General features: G+C 46.8%; 3 protein-coding genes across 10 annotated transcripts in view; 2 read left to right on the top strand and 1 right to left on the bottom strand.

The window, feature by feature from the left end:
- Nucleotides 1-18,323, top strand: part of LOC128329689 (integrin alpha-X-like) — a 47,824-nt gene extending 29,501 nt beyond the window's left edge. For 5 of the 8 annotated variants that reach the window (XM_053261262.1, XM_053261260.1, XM_053261259.1 and 2 more), the window contains 14 exons: nucleotides 2,132-2,283; nucleotides 3,753-3,884; nucleotides 4,599-4,672; nucleotides 5,646-5,787; nucleotides 5,920-6,033; nucleotides 7,832-7,911; nucleotides 9,127-9,210; nucleotides 9,577-9,655; nucleotides 11,366-11,473; nucleotides 12,009-12,086; nucleotides 12,731-12,844; nucleotides 13,279-13,371; nucleotides 15,081-15,191; nucleotides 15,496-15,894. In XM_053261262.1, coding sequence (XP_053117237.1) covers nucleotides 2,132-2,283; nucleotides 3,753-3,884; nucleotides 4,599-4,672; nucleotides 5,646-5,787; nucleotides 5,920-6,033; nucleotides 7,832-7,911; nucleotides 9,127-9,210; nucleotides 9,577-9,655; nucleotides 11,366-11,473; nucleotides 12,009-12,086; nucleotides 12,731-12,844; nucleotides 13,279-13,371; nucleotides 15,081-15,191; nucleotides 15,496-15,618 — 1,484 coding nt within the window. In that variant the 3' untranslated portion in view covers nucleotides 15,619-15,894. Of the gene's footprint in view, nucleotides 1-2,131; nucleotides 2,284-3,752; nucleotides 3,885-4,598; nucleotides 4,673-5,645; nucleotides 5,788-5,919; nucleotides 6,034-7,831; nucleotides 7,912-9,126; nucleotides 9,211-9,576; nucleotides 9,741-11,365; nucleotides 11,474-12,008; nucleotides 12,087-12,730; nucleotides 12,845-13,278; nucleotides 13,372-15,080; nucleotides 15,192-15,495; nucleotides 15,895-17,597 lie in introns of those variants that run through there. The other 3 variants (XR_008309761.1, XR_008309760.1, XR_008309762.1) reach the window with 3 other exon arrangements.
- Nucleotides 18,324-18,457: 134 nt separating this feature from the next.
- Nucleotides 18,458-20,314, top strand: LOC128329691 (cytochrome c oxidase subunit 6A, mitochondrial). Its single transcript, XM_053261268.1, has 3 exons — nucleotides 18,458-18,717; nucleotides 19,807-19,949; nucleotides 20,101-20,314. Exons 1-3 carry the CDS (start codon nucleotides 18,627-18,629, stop codon nucleotides 20,194-20,196), a joined length of 330 nt encoding a protein of 109 aa, XP_053117243.1. The 5' UTR covers nucleotides 18,458-18,626; the 3' UTR covers nucleotides 20,197-20,314.
- Nucleotides 20,315-22,237: 1,923 nt separating this feature from the next.
- The window catches only part of LOC128330936 (integrin alpha-M-like), a 48,649-nt gene continuing 44,044 nt past the window's right edge, over nucleotides 22,238-26,842 (bottom strand). Inside the window, exons 25-30 of the mRNA XM_053264304.1 lie at nucleotides 26,692-26,799; nucleotides 25,071-25,148; nucleotides 24,794-24,907; nucleotides 24,248-24,340; nucleotides 23,432-23,542; nucleotides 22,238-22,914 (exon numbers count right to left, since the gene is read on the bottom strand). Of these exons, the coding sequence (XP_053120279.1) occupies nucleotides 22,792-22,914; nucleotides 23,432-23,542; nucleotides 24,248-24,340; nucleotides 24,794-24,907; nucleotides 25,071-25,148; nucleotides 26,692-26,799 (627 nt within the window). The 3' untranslated portion in view covers nucleotides 22,238-22,791. The remainder of the gene's footprint in view (nucleotides 22,915-23,431; nucleotides 23,543-24,247; nucleotides 24,341-24,793; nucleotides 24,908-25,070; nucleotides 25,149-26,691; nucleotides 26,800-26,842) is intronic.

Here is a 26,842-nt window from a genome sequence, read left to right as displayed (position 1 = left end):
TTCATGGTGTCTCATTGAAAATCTCAAATTCAAATGGACGTCATAGCTCAAAACGGAGGGGGGAAAAGAAGGCCAAAAAATGGAGGTCCGAATCACCCAAATTTTCGGGCCCGAAATTCGGGTGATTCGGCTCGTGCCCGAAATTTCTCAGATCTTTTCATGGGTGATTTGGTTCGGCCCCGAATCACCCGAAATTCGCTGTTTCGGGCACAGATCGTTCTGTGCCCGAAACGTTTTGCACATCGCTACCTGTGCGGACTCAGAATACATATGTGAGGATGAAAGGGGAATCTGAAAAAAAAAAACTTCTGAGGTGTGAATTCTCATTGTATCATAGCAAATGAGATTTTTTTTCAATTAGACAACTCTCATGACCCCACTTTCACTTTTTCACACTCTCTATTACTATGAATAATATGAGGAAGTAATCAATTTAGCACACTTCACCTTATGAAGACAAACCTCATAAAAATAAATTCACCAAAATTCACCCCTCTGCCCAATCACTCTTAAATTGGGGGTGGGTGGTAGCCTCCACCCATTAGGCACTATCTACCAGCCCACCCCACTCCTTTGGGGCAGATCCACTTTCTGCCCCCAATCTGCCCCAAAGACACCCAAACTTCAAATATTCCCAAAAAATCAGCCCTCCGCCCAATCCCCCTGAAATTGGGGTGGTAGCCTCCACCCATTAGGCACCACCACCCCACCCCACTATTCTGCCCCAGGCCCCACTTTCTGCCCCAATCTGCCCCAATCTGCCCCAAAGACATGAAAATTTCAGAAATTTCCCAAAAATCAGCCCTTTGCCCAATCCTCCTGAAATTGGGGTGGTAGCCTGCACCCATTAGGCACTACCACCCCACCCCACTTCTTTTGCCCAGATCCCATTCTATGCCCCCAAACTTCCTCAAAGTCACTAAAACTTCAAAAAATCGCCAAAAATCAACCATGAACCGAATCACCTGAATTTTTCGGGTCCGAAATTCGGGTGATTCGGCTCGTGCCCGAAAAATATCGGGGGACATCGGGGGTGATTCGGTTTGGCCCCGAATCACCCAAAATTGTTCGTTTCGGGCACAGATCATTCTGTGCCCGAAATTTTTTGCACATCCCTATCAAGGACGTAGCTAGGAGACAGGGTGCCTGTGTTTGTCCCTTTGCCCGGAGGCCCCTCAGATTGAGGGAGATAATGAAGAAAATAGGGAGGGGTGGAGCTGGGGGGCATGGGTTCTTTGAACCCATCCACTTAATTATAGCTACACCCCTGCACAGGACTTCTGTCTGTTAAAGAAGAAAACAGAGTAGGCCCGCGGAGGGTGGGGACAACCCAAGGCAGGAATCCTATGTTTCTCACCTTTTCCCTTCCATGTGTTAGTCAGTTTCCTTGGCATTGACTAAGGTTCATTTGGAGCCAGTTCTACCTCCTTCAAGGGAGGAGACCCTATTCCCAATTCCTTGGACATCTTCCTTGGATATACTAATAAGCACAACCTGTACAGGTTGTGTACATCTGTGTATACAGTGTACATTTTAGCAGTGAGTCTTCGGTAGAAGTGCACCTGCTGCATTTTGGTCAGACATAACTTCTTCCACAGATCAAGTTCAGAGAGGAATCTTGTTCTTCCTGTTTGCAGCTGAAGGGGCTGTGAGAAATGCTGATTGGCTGCTCCTTGCCCTCTCCAAGCAGTTTTTCAAATGTAAAAAAATCACATCCACCCACCCAAATCAATTGGGGGAGGGGGATTAAGTGGGCAAACTTTCTAGAGGCAATGAAGCACCCCACCCCTGCAAGCAGGCAGCCTACCTGAAGCAGAGGTTAGGAGTGGAAGAGATAATCAGCCTTCGACTTGGAGGTTGTATGTTATCAGAGGAGCAAAGGTGAAGGGATTTGGGAGAGGGAAGCAGAGCTTGTCCCACAGCAAAAATAAATACATTTATGCCCCCACACTTGTGTATATCTATATGCAGCCTGAAACTTGCAAATCCTTAAATGGAGGTTGGGTTTGAGAACAAAAAGTTACTCCCCCACCCACCATGTAATAGTTCCTCTGTTATCTTATAGACTTCTTCCTAGCTTCTTCTCCTATTCCAGCCACAGTCCTTACCTCTTTTTTCTCTATCCTCCCAGGTGAACTCTTGAGTTACATTCAGTATGGCCTGGCCCTGGACTCTGGGAGAACAAAGATTCGAGCTTCCTTCAGCACTAAATCCTCCGTTCTGACAGCAGACTTGGAGATTGGTCTTGAGAGTAAATGCGAGAACTACTGGATTGAGTTACCTGTGAGTTTGGTACCACCTGTGGGACTTCCCTTAGACCAGGGCTTCTTAGACTTGGGTCCACAGATGTTGGGTCTACAACTCCCATCTTCTCCAGACTGGGGATGATGGGAGTTGTAGTCCAACATCTGCAGACCCAAGTCTGAGGACCCCTGCTTTAGACATTTTGGTGTAATAGTAGGCATAGGGCAAAAGAACTAAATTCCTCTGCCTTTATCTGGCCCCACTGTTGTGTGGCCTGGTGTTGCCACTAGAGAGGGTCAGTGTGCATCATCCTCTTTATGTCCAAGAGCATCCATGCCCCATGGGCAGCCTCATTGTAAAGCTCTAAGCCTTCTCTGTTTGACTGGTTTTCCATATATCAGTACAAAATTGGAATTTCTACCATTATTTTCTGGCAAGAGGTTGCATGATTGGCAGAAATTCACTGAGACAGTTTTCGCCATCACTGCATCCCTATGCTGGGAAAGGCTGAACCTGTTATGCTCTGTGCAAGTTTCCTTTGTCTATTATTCTGATGGTAAGCCATCTCTAAAGACCTCCCAGGACTACATGAAGCTGCCTTAGAACATAAGAACAGCCCTGCTGGATTAGGCCCAAGGCCCATCTAGTCCAGCATCCTGTTTCACACAGTGGCCCACCAGATGCCACTGGAAGCCACAGGCAGGAGTTGAGGGCATGACCTCTCTCCTTCTGTTACTCCCCTACAACTGGTACTCAGAGGCATCCTGCCTTTGAGGCTGGAGGTGCCCTATAGCCCTCCAACTAGTAGCCGATGATAGAGCTCTCCTCCATGAAGTTATCCAAACCCCTCTTACAGCCATCCAGATTGTTGGCTGTCACCACTTCTTGTGGCAGAGAATTCCACAAGTTGATTATGCATTGTGTGAAAAAATACTTCCGTTTGCTGGTCCTAGATTTCCTGGCAATCAGTGTCATGGGATGACCCCTGGTTCTAGTGTTATGTGAGAGGGAGAAGAATTTCTCTCTATCCACTTTCTCCACACTATGCATGATTATATAGACCTCTGTCATGTCTCCCCGCAGTTGTAACTATCATGTCTCCCAGCAGTCGCCTTCTAGTGAGTCAGGTCATTTTTCATCCTCCTAGCTCAGTCATGCCAACACAGGCAGCAGATCTCCAGGGTTTCAGAGTAGGGTCCCTCACAGTCTAGAATAAGAGAAAACACACACCCCAATTTCAAAATCACAACAAAAAACTCCTAAAGCTCTCAAATTAATCTAAACAGGAAAATATTAAAAAACAGTCCAACATCTGTAGTCTTCACCTGGTTGTCAAGAGGAAACTTGGATTTCTCTTTTGCATTCAGAAACGATGCATAAAATCGAGCTTGCCTGATGTTACCCTGCAGATCAAAAAAGAACCTGGTTTGTAGAGAAGAAGCTCCGTGCATTCATGGTGGATGTTAAAAAACACCTCTCCTTCTGTGCTCCATCTCTTCATTTCCCAGATCTGCATCGAGGACACCTTGACCCCCATCACCTTACGGCTCAACTACAGCCTTGTGGGGAAGCCCATTACCAAAGGCATGAATTTACGACCTGTTCTGAGCAAAGAGTCCCAGCAGGTCTACGTGGCAGAGGTGACTGCATCCCTGTGTCCCATCACTGTAAACTGAGAACCAGCAATCCCACAGCAGAATTTTCTTGCCGCAGGTCAACTGTCTCGTAGCCATCACCTGCTCCTTCTTGTGTGCTTATTTTTCCTGGTAACCACTGGAGCCGCATTTGAACAATGTGGTTGCCTTAAGATACTGAGCAAGTGCAATGGAAAAGACATGGCTACCCTGTGTAATGGGTAGGGTATAAAGGAAGGGGTTAGCAGGGTGTGGAGTGAGGGTGGGATGAGGGAAAGTCTTGGTTAGATCTGATGTGCTTTATAGAGCAGCAGCTGAGGAACAGGGTGCTAGCTCAAGGCACTTTTTACTTCCCACTATTTTTATCCTAAAACCCTGCACCAAGGCAATCTGAATGGTGAACTGGATCCAGTAGCCGTCATTCCACTTGGCTGCAGCAGAGGGAAGAGGTCAGAGAGCCAGGTCCCCTCCACTGGCCTGGCTGAGATCCCGTGTCATCGGGCTCCTCCTCTCTAAGAAATGGATCCACTTGCATCCAGCTAGCTACTTTCAATCACTGACTAAGCTGATGGAAGTTTTAATGTCTTTATGGCTTTTTAAAAATTGATATTGTAACCCGCTCTGGGAACTCTGGTTGAAAAGCAAGATAAAAATTCACATAAATTTGTGAGGACAGACTGAATTCTGCAACCTGTTTCAACTGTATGCCCATTTTTCCAGCTCCCCTTTGAGAAGAACTGTGGCAGCGATGGGAAATGTGAAGATACTTTACAAACCTCATTTAATTTCTCAGGGTAGGAAACATTTCTCTTTCTTCCTTTCTTCCTGCATTTCGGTTTCCCATCGTGAGATGCACCTGGTGTGACTGGCATCAAGCCTCCAAAAACCAACTTCCTCTTTCACCTGACTTTGAGAAGTCACGCTAATTGGGACATCTCGCATGCTTTTTGTGTACACAGATTTTCCACATCTCCCACTGCGTGGGAAGTTCGTTTGTCAGGGGCGTAACGATACAGGCAGGGCACGTGCCCTGGGCGCCACTCTGGCGGGTCACGTGGGGGGGCGCCAAAAAGTGGCAGGCCCCCCGACCCCCCCTGGATCGTGCGTCACGGTGGTGGGCGGCGGCGGGAGTGAGCACGGCGGCGGCGGATCGCCGAGTGCGGCGGTGGTGGGTGGCGGCGGATTGCCGAGTGTGGCGGTGGCGGGTGGCGGATCGCCGAGTGCGGCAGTGGCGGGTGGCGGTGGATCTCCCAGTGCAGCGGCGGGCGGCGGCTGATCGTCCAGTGCAGCAGAGCAACGCCGAGGCCTAAACAATATGATTGGCTATTAAGTTGGTTCAAGAGGTGAGCTTACTACATCAAAGCAAAACAGTTTTGCAGCACAGCTCAAATATTTTGCAAGCTTACCACAAAGCAAAATAACCTAAGTTTCACTGTGTATTGCAAGGTGATGGTTTGCTCTAACCAGCTCTGCAAGCCAACCTTGCAGGAATCTAGCTCAAGATTTGTAAATGATTTGTAGCAAGAATTCAGTCATAAAGTGTGGCAATAGGAAACATTAGGTTGGGTGTTTTTTCTGAAAAATATTGATTAATGCATTTGTTACTATATTAACCCCTGATAGTACTGATTTTAGTTTCATTGATAGTCAGGTAATGGGTTTAGAGTGTAGAGAGCTTGAAGTCAGAGGCGATGGCCCAAATCTGGATTTTTGAAAAGCTGCCTGTCATTGACCACAGACTCCATCTTCTTCTTGTTGACACCCCAGCCTAGGCACTCTGGTTGTAGGAATGACTCCTGAGATCAATGTGACAGCTTCCATCAAGAACCAGGGAGAGGATTCCTACCGCACCACATTACAGTTCTCTTTCCCTGCAGGAGTGTCTTATCGCAAGGTCACACTGCTTCAGGTGAGCGGAGCTGAGGGATGCAGGGATGGAAAGGACCAGAGAAGGAGGGGGAGGGGGGAGAGTTTGGTTGGGGATAATGGTGCGTCTTGTTCCACGTTCACATAAACTCTGGGGATGCACCACTCTCTTCAGCCCAGCAGGAAGGTTGTCAGCGTGAGGTGCAACTCAGCTCCTGCTTCCGAAGAAGATGCCAGCAGGAATGCCACCTGCAGTGTCAACCACCCAATTTTCTGGAGTAGAGCAGAGGTAAGAAGCACTTTATATTCTTTAGAATTCACTGCCACAAGATATGATGATGACCAGCAGCTTAGGGCTGATTTCCACGTTCAGGGGGAAAAAAATGCTACAGTCCTTCTGGGACTACACCACTTCAGAGAGCAGATGGGAGAATCTCATGATGGAATGCTCTCCCAAGTTTTGTTTTTTTTAATCCCTGCCTGAGGAAAGTTAGCTCATTAAGGCAAAGAGTTGTAGCCTAATCTTCATGCTCCTGTGATAGTTTTCTGTGTGCTGGGAGCTTTTGTATATGTAGGGGAGGATGCAGTCAGTCCCCCACCTACATTTTGAAGTGGTACAAGCCAAAAAGTCTAGTATGTTATTTATTTATAAAGCATGTTATACCACCATTTAGTTTTACAACTTCCCGGTGCTTTCTTTGAATAAAAAAAGACTTTGGAAATGAGATTTTAAATCTTCCCAAAAAAGTAGAGGAAAAACACCCCACATTTTTAACATGTGTTGTCACTTCCCATACCCTAAAAACTTTTTGGCTTAAAAAGAGAGCCAGTCTAGTGTAGTAGTTAGAGTGCTAGACTAGGACCGGGAAGACCCGAGTTCAAATCCCCATTCAGCCATGATACTTGCTGGGTGACTCTGGGCCAGTCACTTCTCTCTCAGCCTAACCTACTTCACAGGGTTGTTGTGAGGAGAAACTCAAGTATGTAATACACCGCACTGGGCTCCTTGGAGGAAGAGCAGGATGTAAAATGTAAAATGTAATGTTGTAAATGTAAAATAAAATCTAATAAATAAAATGACAGCAAAATCGGTGGTGAATGAATGCCATGGGAGGCGGGGACAATACCGCAGTAGTAGAACATGAACTTTGAATACAGGAGGTCCCAGGTTCAAACCTTGGTATCTCTTGCTAAGCAATCTCCTAGTTATCAGGGCTAGGGGTTTTTCTGAATGATATTAAGAAGTGTTGTTCCTACATTGTTCCAAGAGTGATTTTACTGTGCTTCCACACACTTCCAGAGGTTTGTGTTGTCCTTTCCAGTGTGAATTTGTGCTCTACCCATATGGTATGCACATCAAGATCCTTGCACAATTTTAGCAGCGCCATCTGCTGGTCGGTTCTTGCTTCCCCTGAGGAACTGAGTACTACTTTTCTGGCAAATGTTGGTTCTTTACAGAAAGCAAGAGCTGGCCAGCAAATCATGCTGCTATAATTGGCAAAGGAGCCTATTGTGCATATAGATAGAGCATTATTGATTGATTGATTGATTTGATTTGATTTCTATACCGCCCTTCCAAAAATGCATCAGGGCGGTTTACACAGAGAAATAATAAATAAATAAGATGGATCCCTGTCCACAAAGGGCTCACAATCTAAAAAGAAACATAAGATAGACACCAGCAACAGTCACTGGAGGTCCTGTGCTGGGGGTGGATAGGGCCAGTTACTCTCCCCTTTGCCAAGTTAGCATGAAGAACTCATGGTGGAAAGGACAGCACAAGCCTCTTGAAGTGTGTGGAAGATGAGTAAATATCAATTTTAAAAATTAAGAAAAAGAGGAAGCTGAGTAAAATTGTACTTGGAACAGCAAAGGAACAGTGTTTCTTAATGTCATCTAGAAGAGCCATCTGAAAGATCCCTGCTTGAGAGTTGTGCTAGTCCGTAAAAAGAGTGTTGGGCTGGCTAGATGAAACAATGGTCACTCAATGTCAGGGAGCAGAAATATGGGCTTTTTATGTAAGCAACCCCTCTATACACTAACACCCACTTCTATAGAAATACTTTCTATGTGTGTGTTTGTTTCAGGCTGTTTTTGTTGCCACTTTTGATGTCTCTCCAGAGGTTGATCTGGGGGATACTCTGCGCATGGTGGCAAAGGCCAACAGGTGAGATTTATACATGGTCTAATATGTCCTTTTAGTGACATGGGAATCAGGGCCCTGAACTGGTCTTCCCCCCCATAGGCAGAGGCGTAACTAGGGAAAACGGTGCCCGGGGCAAGCACTTAAATGGCGCCCCCCCCCCCCCACATACTACATTATACTTAGGTTTTTCCTCACAAGCGCCCGCTGCCGCCGCCAAGCCAGGCCACTGACTGGTCGCCAGGTGCCAGCAAAGCAATGGGGGGGGGCGCGGGCGGCGCGGAAGGGACCGCTCGTGGGGGAGGGGGCACCAACGCGCTCCCTTGACTGCTGCAGCGCTGCTGCACTGAGCAGGAAACATTTGTATTAACAAAAAATTAAAAAAAAAAATTTTGTCATGGCGGTGCCCCCCACGTGATCAGAAAATATGGCGCCCGGGGCACATGCCCCCCCTGCCCCCCTATAGTTACGCCTCTGCCCATAGGCTCAGCCCTGGAATAGATGGTGTTCCATGAAAATGGGTTTCAAACTGTGTTCTGGGGTTTCCTTGGAAGCTACTCAGGGGCTCCTCAAGGAAGGGATAAGTAATGGCAAACAAGCTGCCCTAAGGAGCCAGCGTGGTGTAGTGGTTAGAGTGCTGGACTAGGACCGGGGAGGCCTGAGTTCAAATCCCCATTCAGCCATGGGACTTGCTGGTTGACTCTGGGCCAGTCACTTCTCTCTCAGCCTAACCTACTTCACAGGGTTGTTGTGAGGAGAAACTTAAGTATGTAGTACACCGCTCTGGGCTCCTTGGAGGAAGAGCGGGATATAAAATGTAAATAATAATAATAATAATAATAATAATAATAGGCAACTTGGCAACTTGGTCTCCCCTACTGATTATGTTCTGGGGTTGTTGGGTTGTTCTACAGCAGGGGTTCCCAGCTTTGGGTTCCCAGATGTTATTGTTACTCTTTTTCATACAATATTTTTCTGGTGACTCTGGGTTAAGCACTGAATGCAAGATCTGGCTAGCAGGTGGTACTGCCAAAATCACGAAAGCTCCCTGCTTACCATGTGGAGAGAGCAGAACAACATGCTCGAAAGGAGTGTAAATGTCTCTGGGAGTGTATTCCAGTCAGCTTGTGCAATATACAATATATCTGGAAGGACTGTGATGTGCAAAGCAGAACATGACAGAATAGTGTATGATGTTCAAGTAACTTTTAAAATGTATGTTCCTTCCCACTTGTCCAGTGAAAATGGCGGCAACATCACCAAGGATATGGTTCACCAAGCAGAGCTGCCTGTCAAATATGCTGTCTACATCATTGCCACTGCGTAAGTGATTATGGATATTTCAGGGAGAAAGCACAGTTTTCAGAGCGCCCTTCAACAGAAACATAGGAAGCTGTCTTATACAGGCCCTTGGTCTGTCTAGGTCAGTATTGTCTACACTGTCTGGCAGCACTCTCCAAGGTTTCAGGCAGGAGTCTCTCTCAGCCCTACCTGGAGTGGTCAGGGGTTCAACCTGGGACCTTCTGCATGCAAAGGAGAAACTCTACCATAGGGCTATGGCCCCCTTGCATGAAAGACCCTCTTCCTCTACCACCAGGACAAGACCTTGAAAGTCTCCCTTTTCCATCATGATTATATCAGCCCACTCCCTTTCCCACTGATGTCCCTTTCTGTCTTTCACCCTCCCAGCCTTGAGGAGTCAACGAAATATGTCAACTTCACCACTGGGCAAGAAGAAAGAAACAAGAGTGTGGAGCATCGATATGAGGTGAAAGGCAAAGAGGATGGCAAAATGTGACCGGATGAGTGACGAGAAGGAAACAGCAGGGAGACATTGACATAGAAGTGAAAGGGCAAGAACCAGACTGTTGTATTCCATTCAGTGATCTTTTGCAGTTTGTTTGTTTGGACATTTGTTCCGGGGGGATCCTGTGTAGAGAGTGTGTGGGAGGAGTCAGAAAGGAAAAGGGAGGGAAAGGAGAAGGAGAAAATGGAGTTGTTGCTGCATAAACCTTTAGTTGATATACATAAGATTTCCTTGTGTGTATGAGGGAAGCATCGATAAAATAATAGCAGCTATAAAACCTTAAGTAAAACTGCCTGTACAGGAAAATGAAGTCTAGTGCATTAAAAGTGGGGATACCAGGATTCCAGGATTACTGGATCACCAGTACACCATCCACTACCCCATCAACTTCTATTGGCTTTATATTCGTTCCACTGCCATAGTTTTTCCCTTGAATCTTGGGAATTGTAATCTGATAGGATACTGAAGTTTCTCTGTTAGGGAATGCTAGCTGTCCTCCGAGAATTGTAGTTTCCAGAAATCTTTGTGAAGAAGGGCTTGGACAAATTCATGGAGGACAGATCTATCATGGCTATTAATTTGGTAGCTATAGGCCACCTCCAGCCTCAGAGGCAAGATGCCTCTGAATACCTGTTGCAGGGGAGCAATAGCAGGAGAGAGGGTGTGCCCTCAGCTTCTGCCTGTGGGCTTCTCAGAGGCATCTGGTGGGCCACTGTGGGAAACAGGATGCTGGACTAGGTTGGCCTTGGGCCTGATCCAGCAGGGCTGTTCTTCTAAATGATGACAAAGTCTGTAGTGCAGCTACTTGGATAAAGAAGGCAGTATTGTTATTGTCTAATAGGATAGAGTTGGGTGGGGGCCTGGGGACTGGATTTCTGGGTTCCATTTTCAGGCCTGGGAATGAGGTGCTGGAATAGGTTGTATCACTTCAGATTGCAGGTGGGGGCTCATATTTCATATTTTATTTTATTTTTTAAAATTAGTCAGCAGAATGAGGCGGTAGAAGTTAGTGAACATAGAAAACTAGCACAGCAGGGAGAAAGCTCTGATAGGAAAAAAAAATTTCCTGATAGTTTTTTAACTTGCAAGTTTTTTAACTTGCAAACTTCCTTCTTTCCTTTGTTATTTACAAGGGGGAGCATTCCAATATGGTATCCCTCACCTGCTGCCTGAAGTGGTACAGTCTACCCTACCACCTGAAGATTCTACCACTTCATTCTGCTGCCTGTGTAGGCCAGGCGTGTCTTAGTCCTGGGACAGGGAGAGGCCAGGTTTCTAGGGGCTAAGAATGGAATGAAGGCGAGGGCCAAGAGCTAGGGCTGGTGCATAGGAACATAGGAAACTGCCATATACTGAGTCAGACCATTGGTCCATCTAGCTCAGCATTATCTACAAAGACTGGCAGCAACTTCTCCAAAGTTGCATGCAGGAATCTCTCTCACCCTATTTTGGAGAAGCCAGGAAAGGAACTTGGAACCTAGATGCTCTTCCCAGAGCGGCTCTATCCCTTAAGGGGAATATTTTACAGTGCTCACACATGTAGTCTCCTATTCATATGCAACCAGGGTGGACCCTGCTTAGCTAAGGGGACAAGTCAGACTTGCTGCCACAAGACCAGCTCTACTCCTGGTGGGTTCTGTCCACCTTACTGAGAACCCAATTCTCTTTCAGGTGAAGAATCTCCGTCAGCGAAGCATTCCCATCTCAGTGATGTTTCAGATCCCTGTGAAACTGAAAGGGATCCCAATGTGGGACATGTCTCAGGTTATCCCTTCCCAGGTAGATCTACTCATTCTCTGTCGCCATCCTGCATTCTCTTGGCAACTCCAAGAAAACACCCTGGCTCATGAACCAGAGTTGAAGAGCATCCCTGCCCTATTTCCCACACTCAATTGCTGCTTCTGCTTCCTCACCTGGGCGCTTTCCAGATTAGCCACTACAACCATTGTAAAATGCTTCGGATTGGCAGGATCGAATTGAAAACGACCCCCAGAATCTACAATGGGAAATACAGCTACTTTTTTTTTTTTTGCGCAATGGACTGCAACGTTATAGCACTAAATCGCAGTGATCAAATCTGAAACAGGGCATCAGAAATGTGAATGGCACCCCGCTGACAGCGTAGGGACTGCAGTGTCACAACACAGGAAGAACAGAAGCATACTTAGCACATACACCGTGACACTGTTGTTGTAGGGGTTAATCTAGAAAGCTCTCTGATGTGGAGGCTGGTTTGGAGTAAGGGCTTCGGAGAAAAGAAAGACTTTCCAGTCTTGTGGGTCCCATGATTTCTTGCAATTCTCTTCCTCTACAGCCTGCGCTTGCTAACTGCATCTTGGAGAGAGAAACTCCAGGCTCCATGCATTTTCAGGAGATGGAGCCCTTCCTTGTGGTGAGTGCAGCCTCTGGTCATTCCTGCAGCAACACCCCCTAGGAATCCAGCATAAGTGCCTGTCCTGCCCACCCACCTCTTCTGCCCTACAAATGTCCCCTCCACCTCTGCATTCACATTCTGTTTGCAGAGACAATGAGTAGTTTCAGCCTCCCATGTGGTTTCAGAGTTGTCAACAGAATTTTTTTTGTACGTGCAGGCCTGTCAAGAAGCTAGATAGCTTCTAGATCTTTAGAGGTTGTGTGGTGCAGTGGATAGCATGTTGGCCTTAGACTAGGGAGATGCAGGCTCAGATTTCTTCTCAGCCATGAAGCTCATTGGAGGACTTTGGGCCAGCCACTCTCTCTCAGCCTAACCTACCTTGCAGGCTGGTTGCGAGAATTGCATGGGGCAGGAGGACCAAATTGGCTTACTTGAGCTCTTTGGAGGAAGGGCAGGATTACGTAACAAAGTCTTCTGGCCTTAAACACAAAAATCTTGATTTAAAATAATGAAAAGCAAAGAAAACTGACGTTCTCAGGATGCTGAATTCTGCAGCCAGCCTTGGAAGTACAGAATACTCACGGCCTCAGCAAAGGATATTCATGCTCAGCTGTGAGTGGTCCTTTTGGCTTGACCCCTGGGTATCTTCCTCTCTCCCCAAGAACTGCTCCATAGCCTCCTGCAAGATGATCCGTTGCAACATTTCGTCACTGAAGATGGGGCAGCCGCTGCAGTTCACGATCAAGGGGAATATCAGTTTCCAGTGGATCGCTCAGGTACAGATGAGGCTGTGTTTTGATCTGCAAGATGTGAAGTTGCTCTGCTGCTCCACACCAGAGTCAGCAGCCTCTCAGTGCCTGGCCGGGAATTCCTGGCTGGCATACTGCACAACATTCTTCACCTAATGGAACATGCATACCATTGTGCAAACGAGCTCTTGCACCAAAGCACATTTGAGCAAATGCAATTGTACAATGATTTCCAATGGCTGTCCATTGTGTAACTCTTCCCAGTGTTGTGTGTTTGCACAAGATTGCCCTTGTTCAACTGTTGCGCATGTTCTGTTATAATCCTTTTGGGACATTGCACAGTGTGTCAGCCCCTGTTTTTGTTTTTGACTCATAATTCCTTATGGATTTATTATTGCTTGGTGGAACTTCATGGGCAATAGAGTCCCAATTTTTAAGGAGAGTTTATTTCTATCTCCCAGACCCAGCAGAAGAAAGTGACCCTGGTGAGTTCTGCCCAAATTTTCTACGATGAGAAGAAATACTACCAGAAGGAGGGATTTGCACAGAGCCAGGTAATGGGAGTGAGCAAAAGGATGAATACCACCCAATCCAAACAGCTGGGAACCTGAATTATTGGGTTTTCTGGAAGCGGGGAGGGGGTAGTCTAGGATGAACAAGGGAGGTAGGGGTTAGAGGCCTGGGATACAGACTCTGAGCTTCCTTCCCTATCACTGGGTAGGGAGGACGTTGTATAGGGTTACAGCTGGTGAACGGAATTGGGATGCTCAGATAAAGCCTGTCTCTGTCTGCCTCCCCCTCAGGGGTGGGCCTTCCATGAGGTGAAATGCAGTGGCCACCGCAGGCAGCATAGGAACATAGGACATAGGAAGCTGCCATATACTGAGTCAGACCATTGGTCCATCTAGCCCAGTATTGTCTGCACAGACTGGCAGCCGCTTCGCCAAGGTTGCAGGCAGGAATCTCTCCCAGCCCTATCTTGGAGATGCCAGGGAGGGAGCTTGAAACCTTCTGCTCTTCCCAGAGCGGCTTCATCCCCTGAGGGGAATGTCTTGCAGTGCTCACACATCAAGTCTCCCATTCAGATGCAACCAGGGCAGACCCTGCTTAGCTATGGGGACAAGTCATGCTTGCTATCACAAGACCAGCTCTCCTCTCCAAAATCTGGGTGAAACCCGAAATCCCGGGCGGCATGGCAACTCTAGCAACTCCCATCAACCCCGGCCGCAATGGCCTTGTCCATTGGCTTTCAGACTGCGTTCAGGGGCCACAGTTCAGAAGCAAAGTTTCCGCTTTGCCATGAGAAGGGCCCAGGTTCAATCCCCGGCGGGCAGGGTTCGAATCCCTGTCTCCAGGAAGGGCTGGGACAGACCTCTGCCTGATACCCTGAAATGCTGCTGCCAGTTGGAGCAGACAATGCAGATCTAGATGGACCAGTGATCTGACTCTGTATATGGCAGCTTCCTGTCCCTGGGGTTCCTTGGAAGCTTATTGTAGTTCTTTAGGAACATAGGAAGCTGCCATATACTGAGCCAGACCATTGGTCTATCTAGCTCAATATTGTCTTCACAGACTAGCAGCGGCTTCTCCAAGGTTTCAGGTAGGAATCTCTCTCCGCCCTATCTTGGAGAAACCAGGAAGGGAAATTGAAACCTTCTGCACTTCCCAGAGCAGTTCTATCCCCTGAAGGGAATATCTGACAGTGCTCACACTTCTAGTCTCCCGTTCATATGCAACCAGGGCGGACCCTGCTTAGCTATGGGGACAAAGTCATGCTTGCTACCACAAGACCAGCTCTCCTCTCCTGAGCAGATTATGGAGGCACCAGCAAGATGCCCCTTGTCAGCAGATTTTTAAAAGGGGGAAGGGGGAGGAAGGTACATTCAAGAGGTGACAGCACTTAGCGCCCTGCCTCAAGCACGCAGAGCTCTTGAGCCACCACTGGAACATAGGAAGCTGACTTATATTGAGTCACGCCATTGGTCCAGTATTGTCTACACTGACAGGCAGTGGCTGTCCAAGCCATGGGCAGGCGTTTCTCCCAGCCCTACCTGGAGATGCTGCCAGGGAATGAACCTGGGGCCTTCTGCATGCAAAGCAGATGCTCCACCACTGAGCTACGGCCCCATCCCCTAAGGGGAATATCTTACAGCCGGCTGTGCTCACATGTAGTCACCCATCCAAATGCAAACCAGGGCAGACCCTGTTTAGCAAAGGGGGCCGCTTCTGCTCACTACCACAAGACCCCTGCTTCCCCTCCCAGGTGCAGATGGTGGTGGAACGCATCGAGATCTACAACTACCTGCCTGTGATCATCGGCAGCACTATTGGGGGGCTTGTCCTGCTGGCACTCATCGCTGCTGCCCTCTACAAGGTGAGACAGAGCTTGGGAGAGGTTCTGAAAGTCAGTGGGGGAGGGCTTCATTGGATCTGGAGTTCCCAGGGCTTGTTAGGATTTTTTAAATGGCAAGGAGAGCATGTGCAGAGTGCTTTTTCTTAACCTTAGCCAGTGTGGCCAGATATTCGGGCTTTGGGGAAAGGGGTCCTGGATCAACTGGCTTGAGCCCCAGCACCTTAGAAATCAAGCACAGAGGTCTGACCCACTCTTTGCTCCAATATAGAGGCTCATGTGGCAGGCATTTGGCATGTTCTTCACTCGCCTCCTTTTCATTCCCCAGGTCGGGTTCTTCAAGCGTCAATATAAGGAGATGCTGAACGTAGCTGAAGCCGACAATGAAGCCACAAATCCCCCCACACAAGCCACGGACTCCTCTTCCCCCAGCAAAGATGCTGACCACTAACATCATCCCTGGGTCCCTGGAGACCTTTTGATGTTCCAAAGAAGGTGCCTCTCAGGACCCTGTTTCCCTTAAGCTACGAGATCTACTCCTCTCCTCTTCACAGAACCATCCTCGAGGGATAATGTGGAACTTCTCATATTCTGAGTTGCAAGGTCAAGTCAAGTGCTCTTTAGTGTAAACGACTAGTCACCATAAACATGGGGAGAAAGACAATTTTAAGTCACCAGGTAGAAGGTGAAAAGAAATATATTTCACATTTATTGTAGATGTACCACATTTTGCAAGAGAGCGTTGTGTCTAATTCTTTGGATCATTCGGGAATTGTGCAGTCACACAGGGGTAAAGCACATGGTTTGTATGCAGAGGGTCCCAGGTCAATCCCAGGTATCTCCAGCTAGAGCCGACTGAAACGTGGAGTGCTGCTGAGCAAGATGGACCAATGTTCTGACTTGATATAAAGCAGCTTCATAGATTCAGCTTAACTGCTCTGTAAAATTCCCTTGAGAATGTGGGATTAGTGTCCTCACACAAAGCATTGCTTCAGGGCCTACTGTACGGGGATGGGAGTGGGGAAGAAAGGACCCCAGGTTGCATGCCAGACGCTTCATTGCTGTGCAGTTTGGTAGGGAAAAGAAACCTCCTTCAGTCTCCTCGGCTGCTGTTCATCCCTACTAGCAGCTGTTCAATTAAGAAGTAGAATTTGGAAAAGGGAGGGGAGGGGGCTCTCTCTCTCTCTCTCTCTCTGTAATGATTTCCAGGGCTATCTACTAAGGAAAGGTGAGTTCTATGTACTCTATACATCACAGAAATCAACACCATTTTGCACAATTTATTCTGCTTATTGTAGTCAGTTGAGTCACTGTAAACCACTCTTCCAGGAAATTGGAAATATTGGCTATTGGAAATCTTTCTCAGTTTCTGAAAATTCAATAGGCATTGCCTACATACTTTCAAAACCTTATTTAGGCTACAAGAGCTGAAAACCTATATTGCTTTTTTAAAAAGTGAGATTCTCCGAATGCTGGATTCTGCACTTAACACGGGAAGTGCAGCATTCTCTCAATCCTGTCCCCATAGAACCACCCTATACAGCTTGTAGGTTGCTTCTTAATTTCTTCTTAATTTCTATGGTGAGACAGCGCCCAAGACTCACCCCATATTTAGCTTCGAGTGAACAGACTTTTTGTATCTGATAAAAGGGCGTTTTCCAGACTATGAGATTTGCAATGGTTAAAGTGTTGCAACGTGCAATGGAATGAGGCAGTGGTTTGAAACTGCGCAGTGGTTCTCACTGCAGTTTTCTATGCAAAGTGACAGGGTTTTGGCCGTCCATATTGCCCGCCATTGCAGCAAATTCTCCAGGCAGGTGGTGTCCATATTCCACTGGGATCGCATTCACATGAGCAAATGCCATTGAAATCCAAAGCCAATGAGAATCGAGTTGTATCCTTGCAGCTTGCACCCTTGCACTCTTGCACAAAAACTTGCAAGTTAAAATTTAAAAAAATCATTTTACATGAGTGGCAACATTATTTCAGGAATGGGGAGAAAGGAGCTGTAAAAGGGGCTGTATAAAATCAACAAATCGTTGCACTGAGAGTGAACCATCCACACCTGACAACACTGCAATGCATGAAAAACTGGGCAAGCCTCCTACAATGGATAAAGCACAGCAACTTTCCAGCAATGGAAAGTAATGGAATGGAACATTACAGTGTTGTAGGGCTGCAGTGCATCGATAAAATGCAAAACTAGGCATGGGGAATATGAATGGCACCCTGCTGATAGCATAATGACAGTGATGTCATTACACGGGCAATACCGAGGGGGACTTAGCAGACACATTGCGAAACTGTTGCAGCATGTAGTCCGGCAAACGCCCAGAAGTTACTAAAATGCCAGACTTTAAATCACTTGCACAGTGTTTCTATTTCCCTTTCACATTTTTTTCTTTCTTGCTTCTCTCCTTTTTCTATGAGGAAGAAGAAAAGCCTGCAGTAAATGAACTGTCATTTTTCTTTTACTATATAGAAATACGCCATGTCCTCTTAACACTAGTCTGGCTGATAGGCAGTGCTTGCTTCCAAGAGGGACGGGAGGTGCTTATGGGATGTCATGATGCTGGACCAATCGCAGCAGGGACAAGTAAAAAAAATGACCCAATCATCAGTCAAGAAGGGAGCGGGTGAATAGTTTTAGACTGGATTTCCTGATTATTTTGGAAGCCTGAGCTATCTCAAGTTAGAGTGATAATGGTGGCCATTGCTCACAGGAGGAACTGCCAGTTACAAGTCACTGGATAAAGACAGAAGAAAGTAGACCTAGGGAGGCAGAATCTGAGGGACAACTGATAGCAAAATGTCGCAGGAAATATGCCTTTTGTGAGAGGTGCACAGAGGCACAAAAATGAGGGAAATCATGCTAAACCATATTGGGTGGAAGTGTCAAAATGTTGGGAACATGTAATGATTGTACCAACAAATACCTCTCTCAAACACCGAGTTTCATTTTGGAATAAGTCTACAATGTGATTTCAGCAAAGTCTCTGCTATTTTATCAGCTGTTACAATGTGCCCCAGAAGCCTCATTCTTGTTTTGTCTTAACTTAAGAGTATTCTTTGCTAGACCCTCTTTGGAGACTGGACTTCCTCTGTTTGCTCTGACACTAGATATAAATAGTCTCCAGGAATCCAAGGGAGGGGCGGCTGGTTGGCTGCTGGGCCTCCAGCCAACTTTCGTGAGACCTTCAGCATGTGTTGGGTGACAGCGTTCTGGATCACATCCAAGCAGGGCTATGTTTATCGCTCAGGTTCATTGGCCAAGCAGGATCAGATGGGCATGACTGTCAGGTCTGTGGGGATTGGGGGAAGAGGGCGGTGGAGACAGAGGGGCTGTACAGGAAGGCCTTGACGCAGGACAGCAAAGGTGAGACCAACGTGAAGGAGAAGAGGCCTCTGTTGCAGACACCCTCTGGCCAACAGGCTTCCTTGGCATCTCTGGCTTCCAAGATGGTCCCCTGGTGGAGGTCTACTCAGCTGGTGGCAAAGGGACGAAATCTAGCAACGGCAGCTGCCAGAGGGCACCACAGTGATGGGTCAGGTAAGTTAACTCTGCAATGGATGGAATCAGTCTCGGAGACTATTATTGACCCTGCAGGGACACTTCTCTTATTGTAGATTTGCTATTTGTGAATTTTCTTCCTGCCTTTATTCTAATGACTCAAGACAAAACATTTTGTTTTAATGTTTGTTTTTAATCCTTGATTTGGGAGACTAGTATTTACACCCAGTAGAAATAATTTTGTTTTATCCTGTTTTTATATAATCCTTCCCATCAAATTCTTATTTCAAAGGAGCTCTTCTCCCTTTAATGCAAGCCAAACAATCCGAAAGTTGTATAATCTGTTGCCTGGGACATTGTGGAACTCATATTTTTACAGATAGGTTTTTTGGTGAGATCTCCATAGGGTTGTGTAGGAGTGTCTGTCCTATGAGCGTATTGTCTATTAAAACTACAGCATCTCCCAGTATTTAGTTTTGTAAAGGGCTTTTTTCTCTCATGCTGCCAATTAGTAGGAATGTAGTGCCTGTTGCTTTCCCTCTGGGTCTGTGCTCTTGGAAAAGTGCCAGTGTTTTGATGTTGGAATATTTATGGACAGCAAAGAGTGATTATTGGCAGAGTCAGAGGTGCTCCTAGTAATTTTGGAGCCTGGACCTAAAGGCCTTTGGAGGCCCCCCCTCCCCTGCAAATTAAGCATAATTATGCTCCACTGGCTGACCACACCACCCGGGACAGAGGATTGGGGGGGGGGCGCAGGGGCAGTGGAGGCCCTGGACTTCAGCCCTGAAGTCCAGGGGTAAGAGTGTCTCTGGGCAGAGTACTTAAGAATGACCTTTGGCTATCAAGGGTACTGTACAACAAGAAGCAGTATGATGGGTGTTTGGCAGAGGGTGTTGGTCCCTTAAGAGTTTGATACGAAGTTATTGGTTCAGAGTAACTCTAGGGGGCACTGTGTTGCTGGAAATGGTCACTTTTGGGAGTATCTTTTTGGAATGATTAGGGATGATGTATATCCTTATTCGCTTTTTCCTTTCATTTGTTATAGAAAATAAAAATGATATAAGCTTAGAGTAAATTGCTGTCTGAAAATGCTCTCGGATGATCCTACTTTGCCTCTCTGTGGTGCAGGTCGGACATGGAAGATCTTGAGCTTTGTGGTGGCGCTTCCTGGCGTGGCTATCTGCATGCTGAATGCCTACCTGCAAAGCACGAACCACCCACACGAACCCCCGGAGTTCATTCCGTATCACCACCTGCGCCTCCGAACGAAGGTAAGCGTTCCACGCGGACGGGCCGATAACCAGACAGGAGGGCTGACTGCCCCAATCTGGTGGGTAAGGACTGAGAGGGGAGGGGTTAACTGGGTGGAGTTGTGGCATCACCTGACCTGACTCTCCACTGCACTTTCTCTCTTTTTTTCAGCCTTTCCCTTGGGGTGATGGAAACCACACCCTCTTCCACAACCCTCACACCAACCCCCTGCCCACAGGCTATGAAGAGGCAGGTAGACACCACTGAGCCACTGCTGCGCCCTCTTTCTGCCACTGAGCAGAGGACAATAGGTCCCTTTCTATCTTCACCACCACGTTGGGACAGACCTCCTTACCTGAGGGCAATAAAAACACATCTCAAAGGATTGATCACTTTCCTGGTAATACAAAATACAGGAGGTGGGTTGAGGAATGGGAGACAAAGTGTCGGCCTTCTGCCACTTCTTCAGTGAGCTAAGATACCCTGGGGAGCAGCTGGGGACTAGTGGATTAGAGAGCAGAGTAGCTTCTGTCCAAGAATCTGGGATGTGAATTCAGATTGTGCAATCCCCTGGAAGTTCCTTTTGCCAGGGTCTTTCCCAGACAGCAGTTTTATGTTGCTTCACCAGAAGAAGGGTCAGTGTGTGGACATATGTGGGAGAGCTGGTAGCAAGCATGACTTGTCCCCTTAAGGTAAGCAGGGTCTGCCCTGGTTGCTTACGAAAGGGAGACTAGAAGTGTTTGCACTGTAAGATCTTCCCCTCAGGGGATGGAGCCGCTATGGGAAGAGCATCTTGGTTCAAAGCTCCCTCCCTGGCATCTACAAGATAGGGCTGAGAGAGATTCCTGCCTACAACCTTGGAGAAACTGCTGCCAGTCTGGTTAGACTATACTGAGCTAGATAGACCAATGGTCTGACTCAGTACAGGTGAAACTCGGAAAATTAGAATATCGTGCAAAAGTCCATTAATTTCAGTAATGCAAATTAAAAGGTGAAACTGATATATGAGACAGATGCATTACATGCAAAGCGAGATAAGTCAAGCCTTAATTTGTTATAATTGTGATGATCATGGCGTACAGCTCATGAAAACCCCCAAATCCACAATCTCAGAAAATTAGAATATTACATGGAACCAAGAAGACAAGGATTGAAGAAAATAACAATATCGGACCTCTGAAAAGTATACAGTATACTGTGCTTGATTGGCCAGCAAACTCGCCTGACCTGACCACATAGAGAATCTATGGGGCATTGCCAAGAGAAGGATGAGAGACATGAGACCAAACAATGCAGAAGAGCTGAAGGCTGCTAATGAAGCATCCTGGTCTTCCATAATACCTCATCAGTGCCACAGGCTGATAGCATCCATGCCACGCCGCACTGAGGCAGTGATTGCTGCAAAAAGGGCCCAAACCAAGTACTGAATACATATGCATGCTTATATTTTTCAGAGGTCCGATATTGTTCTATTCTTCAATCCTTGTCTTCTTGGTTCCATGTAATATTCTAATTTTCTGAGATTGTGGATTTGGGGTTTTCATGAGCTGTACGCCATGATCATCACAATTATAACAAATTAAGGCTTGACTTATCTCGCTTTGCATGTAATGCATCTGTCTCATATATCAGTTTCACCTTTTAATTTGCATTACTGAAATTAATGGACTTTTGCACGATATTCTAATTTTCCGAGTTTCACCTGTATATGGCAGCTTCCTATGTTCTTATGTGGATTTACATAAAATTGAATGTGGAGACATCAAGGTGCCTTCCATACATTATTCATTTTTCCCCGCACACACAGTATCTCCATGCTAAAAAGTTGTGCTTGTTAAGGCAGATTTTTGGGATACTCCCAACATATCTCAAGGTTTCTTCGGATATGTATGAAGAGCAAACACTGTTAAAGCACCTCTTCTTAAAGCCTTCCTTTCCCTTTCTGATTTTTTTTTTAATTACTTGGTGGTCTTGTGCAAGACTGACCATTACCAACTGCCACCAAAAAAATATCTGTTTGGCTAGTCAGATTTCTACTCATAAAGGGGAAATACAACTTCATTAATATTGCCACACTTCCTGTGTTTGTGGTTGTGAAGACCCCAGATGTTTTAATGTATTTGTACTTTGCTCCACATAATGACTAAGCAGTTTTAAGTTAACCCTAACCCAAGAAGCAGCAGGATTGTGAGTGAAATAAAAATCCATGAGATCTATTCAGGAAGCAACTGTTGGCCCAGAAGATTAGACTAGACCAGATGCTGCCTAAATGCTTTTTCACACAGCGATATCCACAAGGACTAGAAACTTGTTTTTAAAGTTTTAAAGTTTATACCAGGCATTAGATTCCTCATTCTTGCAGCATTCAAATTTGCAAAATACAGACACATGTATATTCCTGATGTTGGATATGATGCAAGATCTCCTGCCCCGCCCCCAACATTTTTTCAGCATGTGATTGATCGTTACTTTCACAAGGGATTAGAATCCAGGATTCCCTCTTTTTGAAGCCACACTATGCATATTTTCCTGCACAGAAAGTACTTTTGCAGATACATTTATCTGCTTTGGGGGTGTAGGTTGTCACCTGTGACAGTCCCACATGTATGCAGAAGCATGGGGAAATCACACTTGGGTGCAACATCTCAGGAAGTGTGCAATTCTCACGTGACAGTCTCACACACAAGAAGCAAGTCATTTCCTGACATTAAAACTCTTCCCATGCAGGGAAAACTCAACATATATGAAGCAGATTGCAGTTGTACTCTGGGCCAGTGATCCCTTCTGATTCGGGATAGTGGTCCCATCTGGCTGATAGTGCTGTGCAGGATGCCCTGGAGAAGGTACGGGTTGTGGGGCTGGTTATCCTTTAGTAGCATCCTGGCTGGGGTCAGGGCAGCTGCCTTGGGGAGGGGCAGCCCCCTCAGTGCCCCCAGCTGACGCCTCATCTGCCATCTGCTTGTACTGCCGTTTGAAAAACCCAAGCTAGAAGGAAGGTAAGGGAGAGAGAAGCCCAATGAGGACCAAATCTGTTCTGAGAGCAATGGAAACAAAGCAGAGAGAAATGAGACTGGGAAGCCCACGCCAGAGCATTTCAATTGGAATTCTTTGTTACATTTGTACCCCACCTTTCTTCCAAGGAACCCTGGGCAACCTACATGGCTCCCCTCCCCATTTTATGCCCACAACCACCCTGTAAGGTAGATTAGGATCAGAGAGAGAGAGAGTGAGTGACTGGCCCAAGGTCACCAGTGAATCTCATGGCTGATTTGAACCTGGGTCTTTTCAATCCTAGTCTGGCACTCTAATCACTACATTATGCAGACTAAGAGCATATATACTGGCAATCCTGTTTAGAGTGGCAGCTTCCCCCGCTCTGCCCTGGCCAGCTTCCTCCATGTGGGCCCTGTCTTGTTTGACCCACAGTTCCCCATGCCATAGCACAAGGAGGAGGGTCCCAAAAGCTCCCCCCAGAAGGCATCCCCTCAGCTTCAGTTCTCACCTTGTATAGACCAGCAGCAATCAGAGCGAGAAGGACGAGGCCCCCGATGCTGCTGCCGAGAATGACAGGCAGGGCATTATAGGGCTCCAAGTGCTCCAGCACCGTCTCCGCCTGAAGGGTGAGAGGGACAGAGCCATGTGAGACTGAACCTCATTTGCCAGCTTCAACTCAGCGGAACCCACCCCTTGCCCAGTGCTACAGGATGTAGCAAAGCCTTCTGTCAGCCTCCTAATCCTAGACCTAGGAGCATAGGAAGCTGCCTTGTACCAAGCCAGACCGCCAGGCCATCTCGCTGAGTATGGTCTACACTGGGTTTCAGAAGAGTCTTTCTCAGCCCTACCTGGAGATGCCAGGGACTGGATCTAAGGCCTTCTTCATGCAGGGCAGATGTCCTTCCACTGAGCTATGGACCCATTCCAAAGTGCTGGGTGGAGACTAGTCTGAACTGGGTTATGAAGCTGTCATGGCTAGCTTCACCTCTGCTCATTGTCCTTATAAGCTACTGGATGTGAGTCCTTCTCAGATCCCAGGTGGGCCACCAGGGCATTCACAGGAGGGGATATGAAACCCTATTCCTGCTTCTCCTGCCCCAACCTAGGACCTTAGTTGGGAGACATATTGCTGGGAACACACCCACCTCCAGAAAGCGGCACCTTGCTAGGGTTGTGCTTGGCCCTTCTCTCAGACCTTCCCAGAGGCACAAGGAGGGTGATGGACACCATGGAGTTGGCCTCTATTGAGAACTTCCTCCCACCCCGTCTGGAGACATCAGGAACCCATGTTCCCAGTGGACATGCTTTCCTTGGCCTTGGTTACCTGGCTCTGTACACGGACCACCTTTTGGGTGTATTTTGTCTCATTGTAGGAAATGTGGGCTGAGCTTGCCAGAATCACTTTCTTCTGCTGCGTCTGGAAAATGGACATAAACCATCTCAGAGATGGGGAAGTCATTTGTGAGGGAGGCTTCGCCAAGTAGGGGTCCGTAAAGATCATGAGAGACTTGTGCAAAAGAGCATAGAGATGCAGCTGACTCCTGGCATATCTGTGCTAGAAACGTCTTATCACTTTTCTAATTGTCATAACATCCCCAAAGCATTCTGGGAATTTGTAATTTGGTGAAGGTCCTGAGAGTTCGTTATGAGTGGCTACCTAGCTTTCCTCTCAGAGGTATGTGCCCCAGAGTTCTATTTGGAGGAATAATTCTAAGTGTGTAGTGTGGATACACCTCAGGATGTAACGTAACTAATTCTGGGGTGGAACACAGGAGTAGGATGACAATTTACAAAGGAAAGACAGGGTTTCATCTATCCCTCCAATTCCCAGATCCAATAAAGCCCGCAGCAGCAGCAGCATCCTGCATACCTGGGAAAGCCACTTGAAGCTGATGTTCCCCTTGATTGTGAACTCCAGTGGTTTCTTCAACTCCAGGGATGAAATGTTGCAATGGACTATTTGACAGGCAGCCACAGAGCAGTTCTGAAAGGAGTTCCCACAAGGATATCGTGGGATCAGGTTGCAGGGAGTGTCGGGACTGCTTATCAACACCTTTGACTTGCAGGGCCATCTAACTGACCCAGAGCCACCCAGTCCCACTGCTTCTAAAATCAGGCTGCAGGCATGGCCCTGGGGGTGTACTCACCAGGGTGGGGTGCTCCTTCAGTTGCTTAACAAAATCCTTGGACCCCGGAGTCTCTCTTCCAGAGACACACTGAGCCAGCTGGGGAGAGGGAGAAAGTCTGGCATTTATTTGTAAGGAAGGATGTAGTGTTTTCCCTCTCAGCAACTCAGTACACATGATGGAAAGAGGATGATTTCTAGGCTTGAGGAAGAGGTCATGGGAACTTCCCCCTGTGATTCATATCCTTCCCTTCCACCAAGATGCACTATTTTCTAAAGCAGGAGCGTTGATTCAACATTCAGGGCACCTATGCTTTAACACAATTTAACCATCCTGAGTCGGAAAGGGTGCCTAAATAGCAATAACATGGCAGCATCTTGCATGTTTACAGATGGAGTGTAGATTCTAATTCCTATTGAGCAATTGTGAGCATGAAACCAGTTGGTTGGTAAAACCAAAAATTGTCTTGGTGGATCAGATCAAAAGGTCCCAGAATCCAGCAGTGTGCCAAATGCACCTCCCTAGGAAACACAAACCATGATGGAGACAGCCAACCCCTGTTTCTTGTCTCTAATATGTTACAGTCTGAAGCATAATCATCTGAATATTCAGGTTAGCTGTCATGACTAACAGTCAGAGCTAGACCTGTTTTCCATGCATTTATCTGATCCCCTTTTAAAGCTGTTTAAGCAAGTGGCAGCTACCTAATGGCGCAGCAGTGAAATGGCTTGACTACCAAACCAGAGGCTGTCGATTCAAATCTCTGCTGGTATGTTTCCCAGACTATGGGGAAAACCCTATGTCGGGCAGCAGCGATATAGGAAGATGCTGAAAGGCATCCGCTCACACTGCGTGGAAGATGGCAATGGTAAACCACTTTTGTATTCTACCAAAGACAACCACAAGGCTCTATGGTTGCCAGGAATTGACACCGACTCAACGGCACACTTTACTTTAAGCAAGTGGCCATCACTAAACCTTGTGTCAGAGTATTCCATAAGTCAGGTGTTCTCAGACATGGGTCCTCAGATGTTGTTGGGACTACACATTGGCTAGAGCGGATGATGGGAGTTGTAAACCATCAGCACCTGGGGACCCAAGTTTGAAAACCCTTGCCATAAGTTAATTATGTAAAAAGAGATGAAGCCGCTAATGCCCCTGGGATGATCTGTATTACTGGCCTGACACATTTCGGCAAAGCGTTGGCTTGTTCCATTATCTTACAGTGGTTGGAAGAGGCTAAGAAAGTACATCTCCTGTTCCTCCTTATAGCTAAACTAATGATGTTAGTTTTTAACTGCAAGCAATAGATATCCTTCTTTAGCCTCCATGAGATATTAGAACAATAGCCCTTGATAAAGGCCTTGCTGAACTGTATATGGCCAATGATACATTTCATCCCAGAGGCATTTGATGTTTCTTCTCCTTTTTTCATTCAATTTAGTGCCTCTCCCTTCCTTTTTCTGGCATAAGTTAATTATGCATGATGTGAAGACCTCTGGCCAGTCATTTCCATTGGGTAACCCACAGTTCTAGAATTATGAGAAAGAGAGAATCTTTTCACTGTGCAAAATTTTGTTCCAATTTCATTAAACCAGAGTAAACAAATGTAACCACATCTTTGTGGACTCAGAGGAGATACCTCAGGGCGGAACTCCAAAGATGCATTCCAGATCCTTGTCCCATCCAGTTTCACTGGGAACTGGAACGTCACTGAGACAGGAATTGATCGTCGATATGTGTTCTTCACCTGAAACAAGAAGATCCTCTATAAGTGTGAACTGGAGCTCAGA

The sequence above is a fragment of the Hemicordylus capensis genome, chromosome 6, assembly GCF_027244095.1.
Source record: "Hemicordylus capensis ecotype Gifberg chromosome 6, rHemCap1.1.pri, whole genome shotgun sequence".
NCBI classification, from domain to species: Eukaryota; Metazoa; Chordata; class Lepidosauria; order Squamata; family Cordylidae; genus Hemicordylus; species Hemicordylus capensis.
This window is presented reverse-complemented; position numbering and strand designations above follow the sequence as displayed.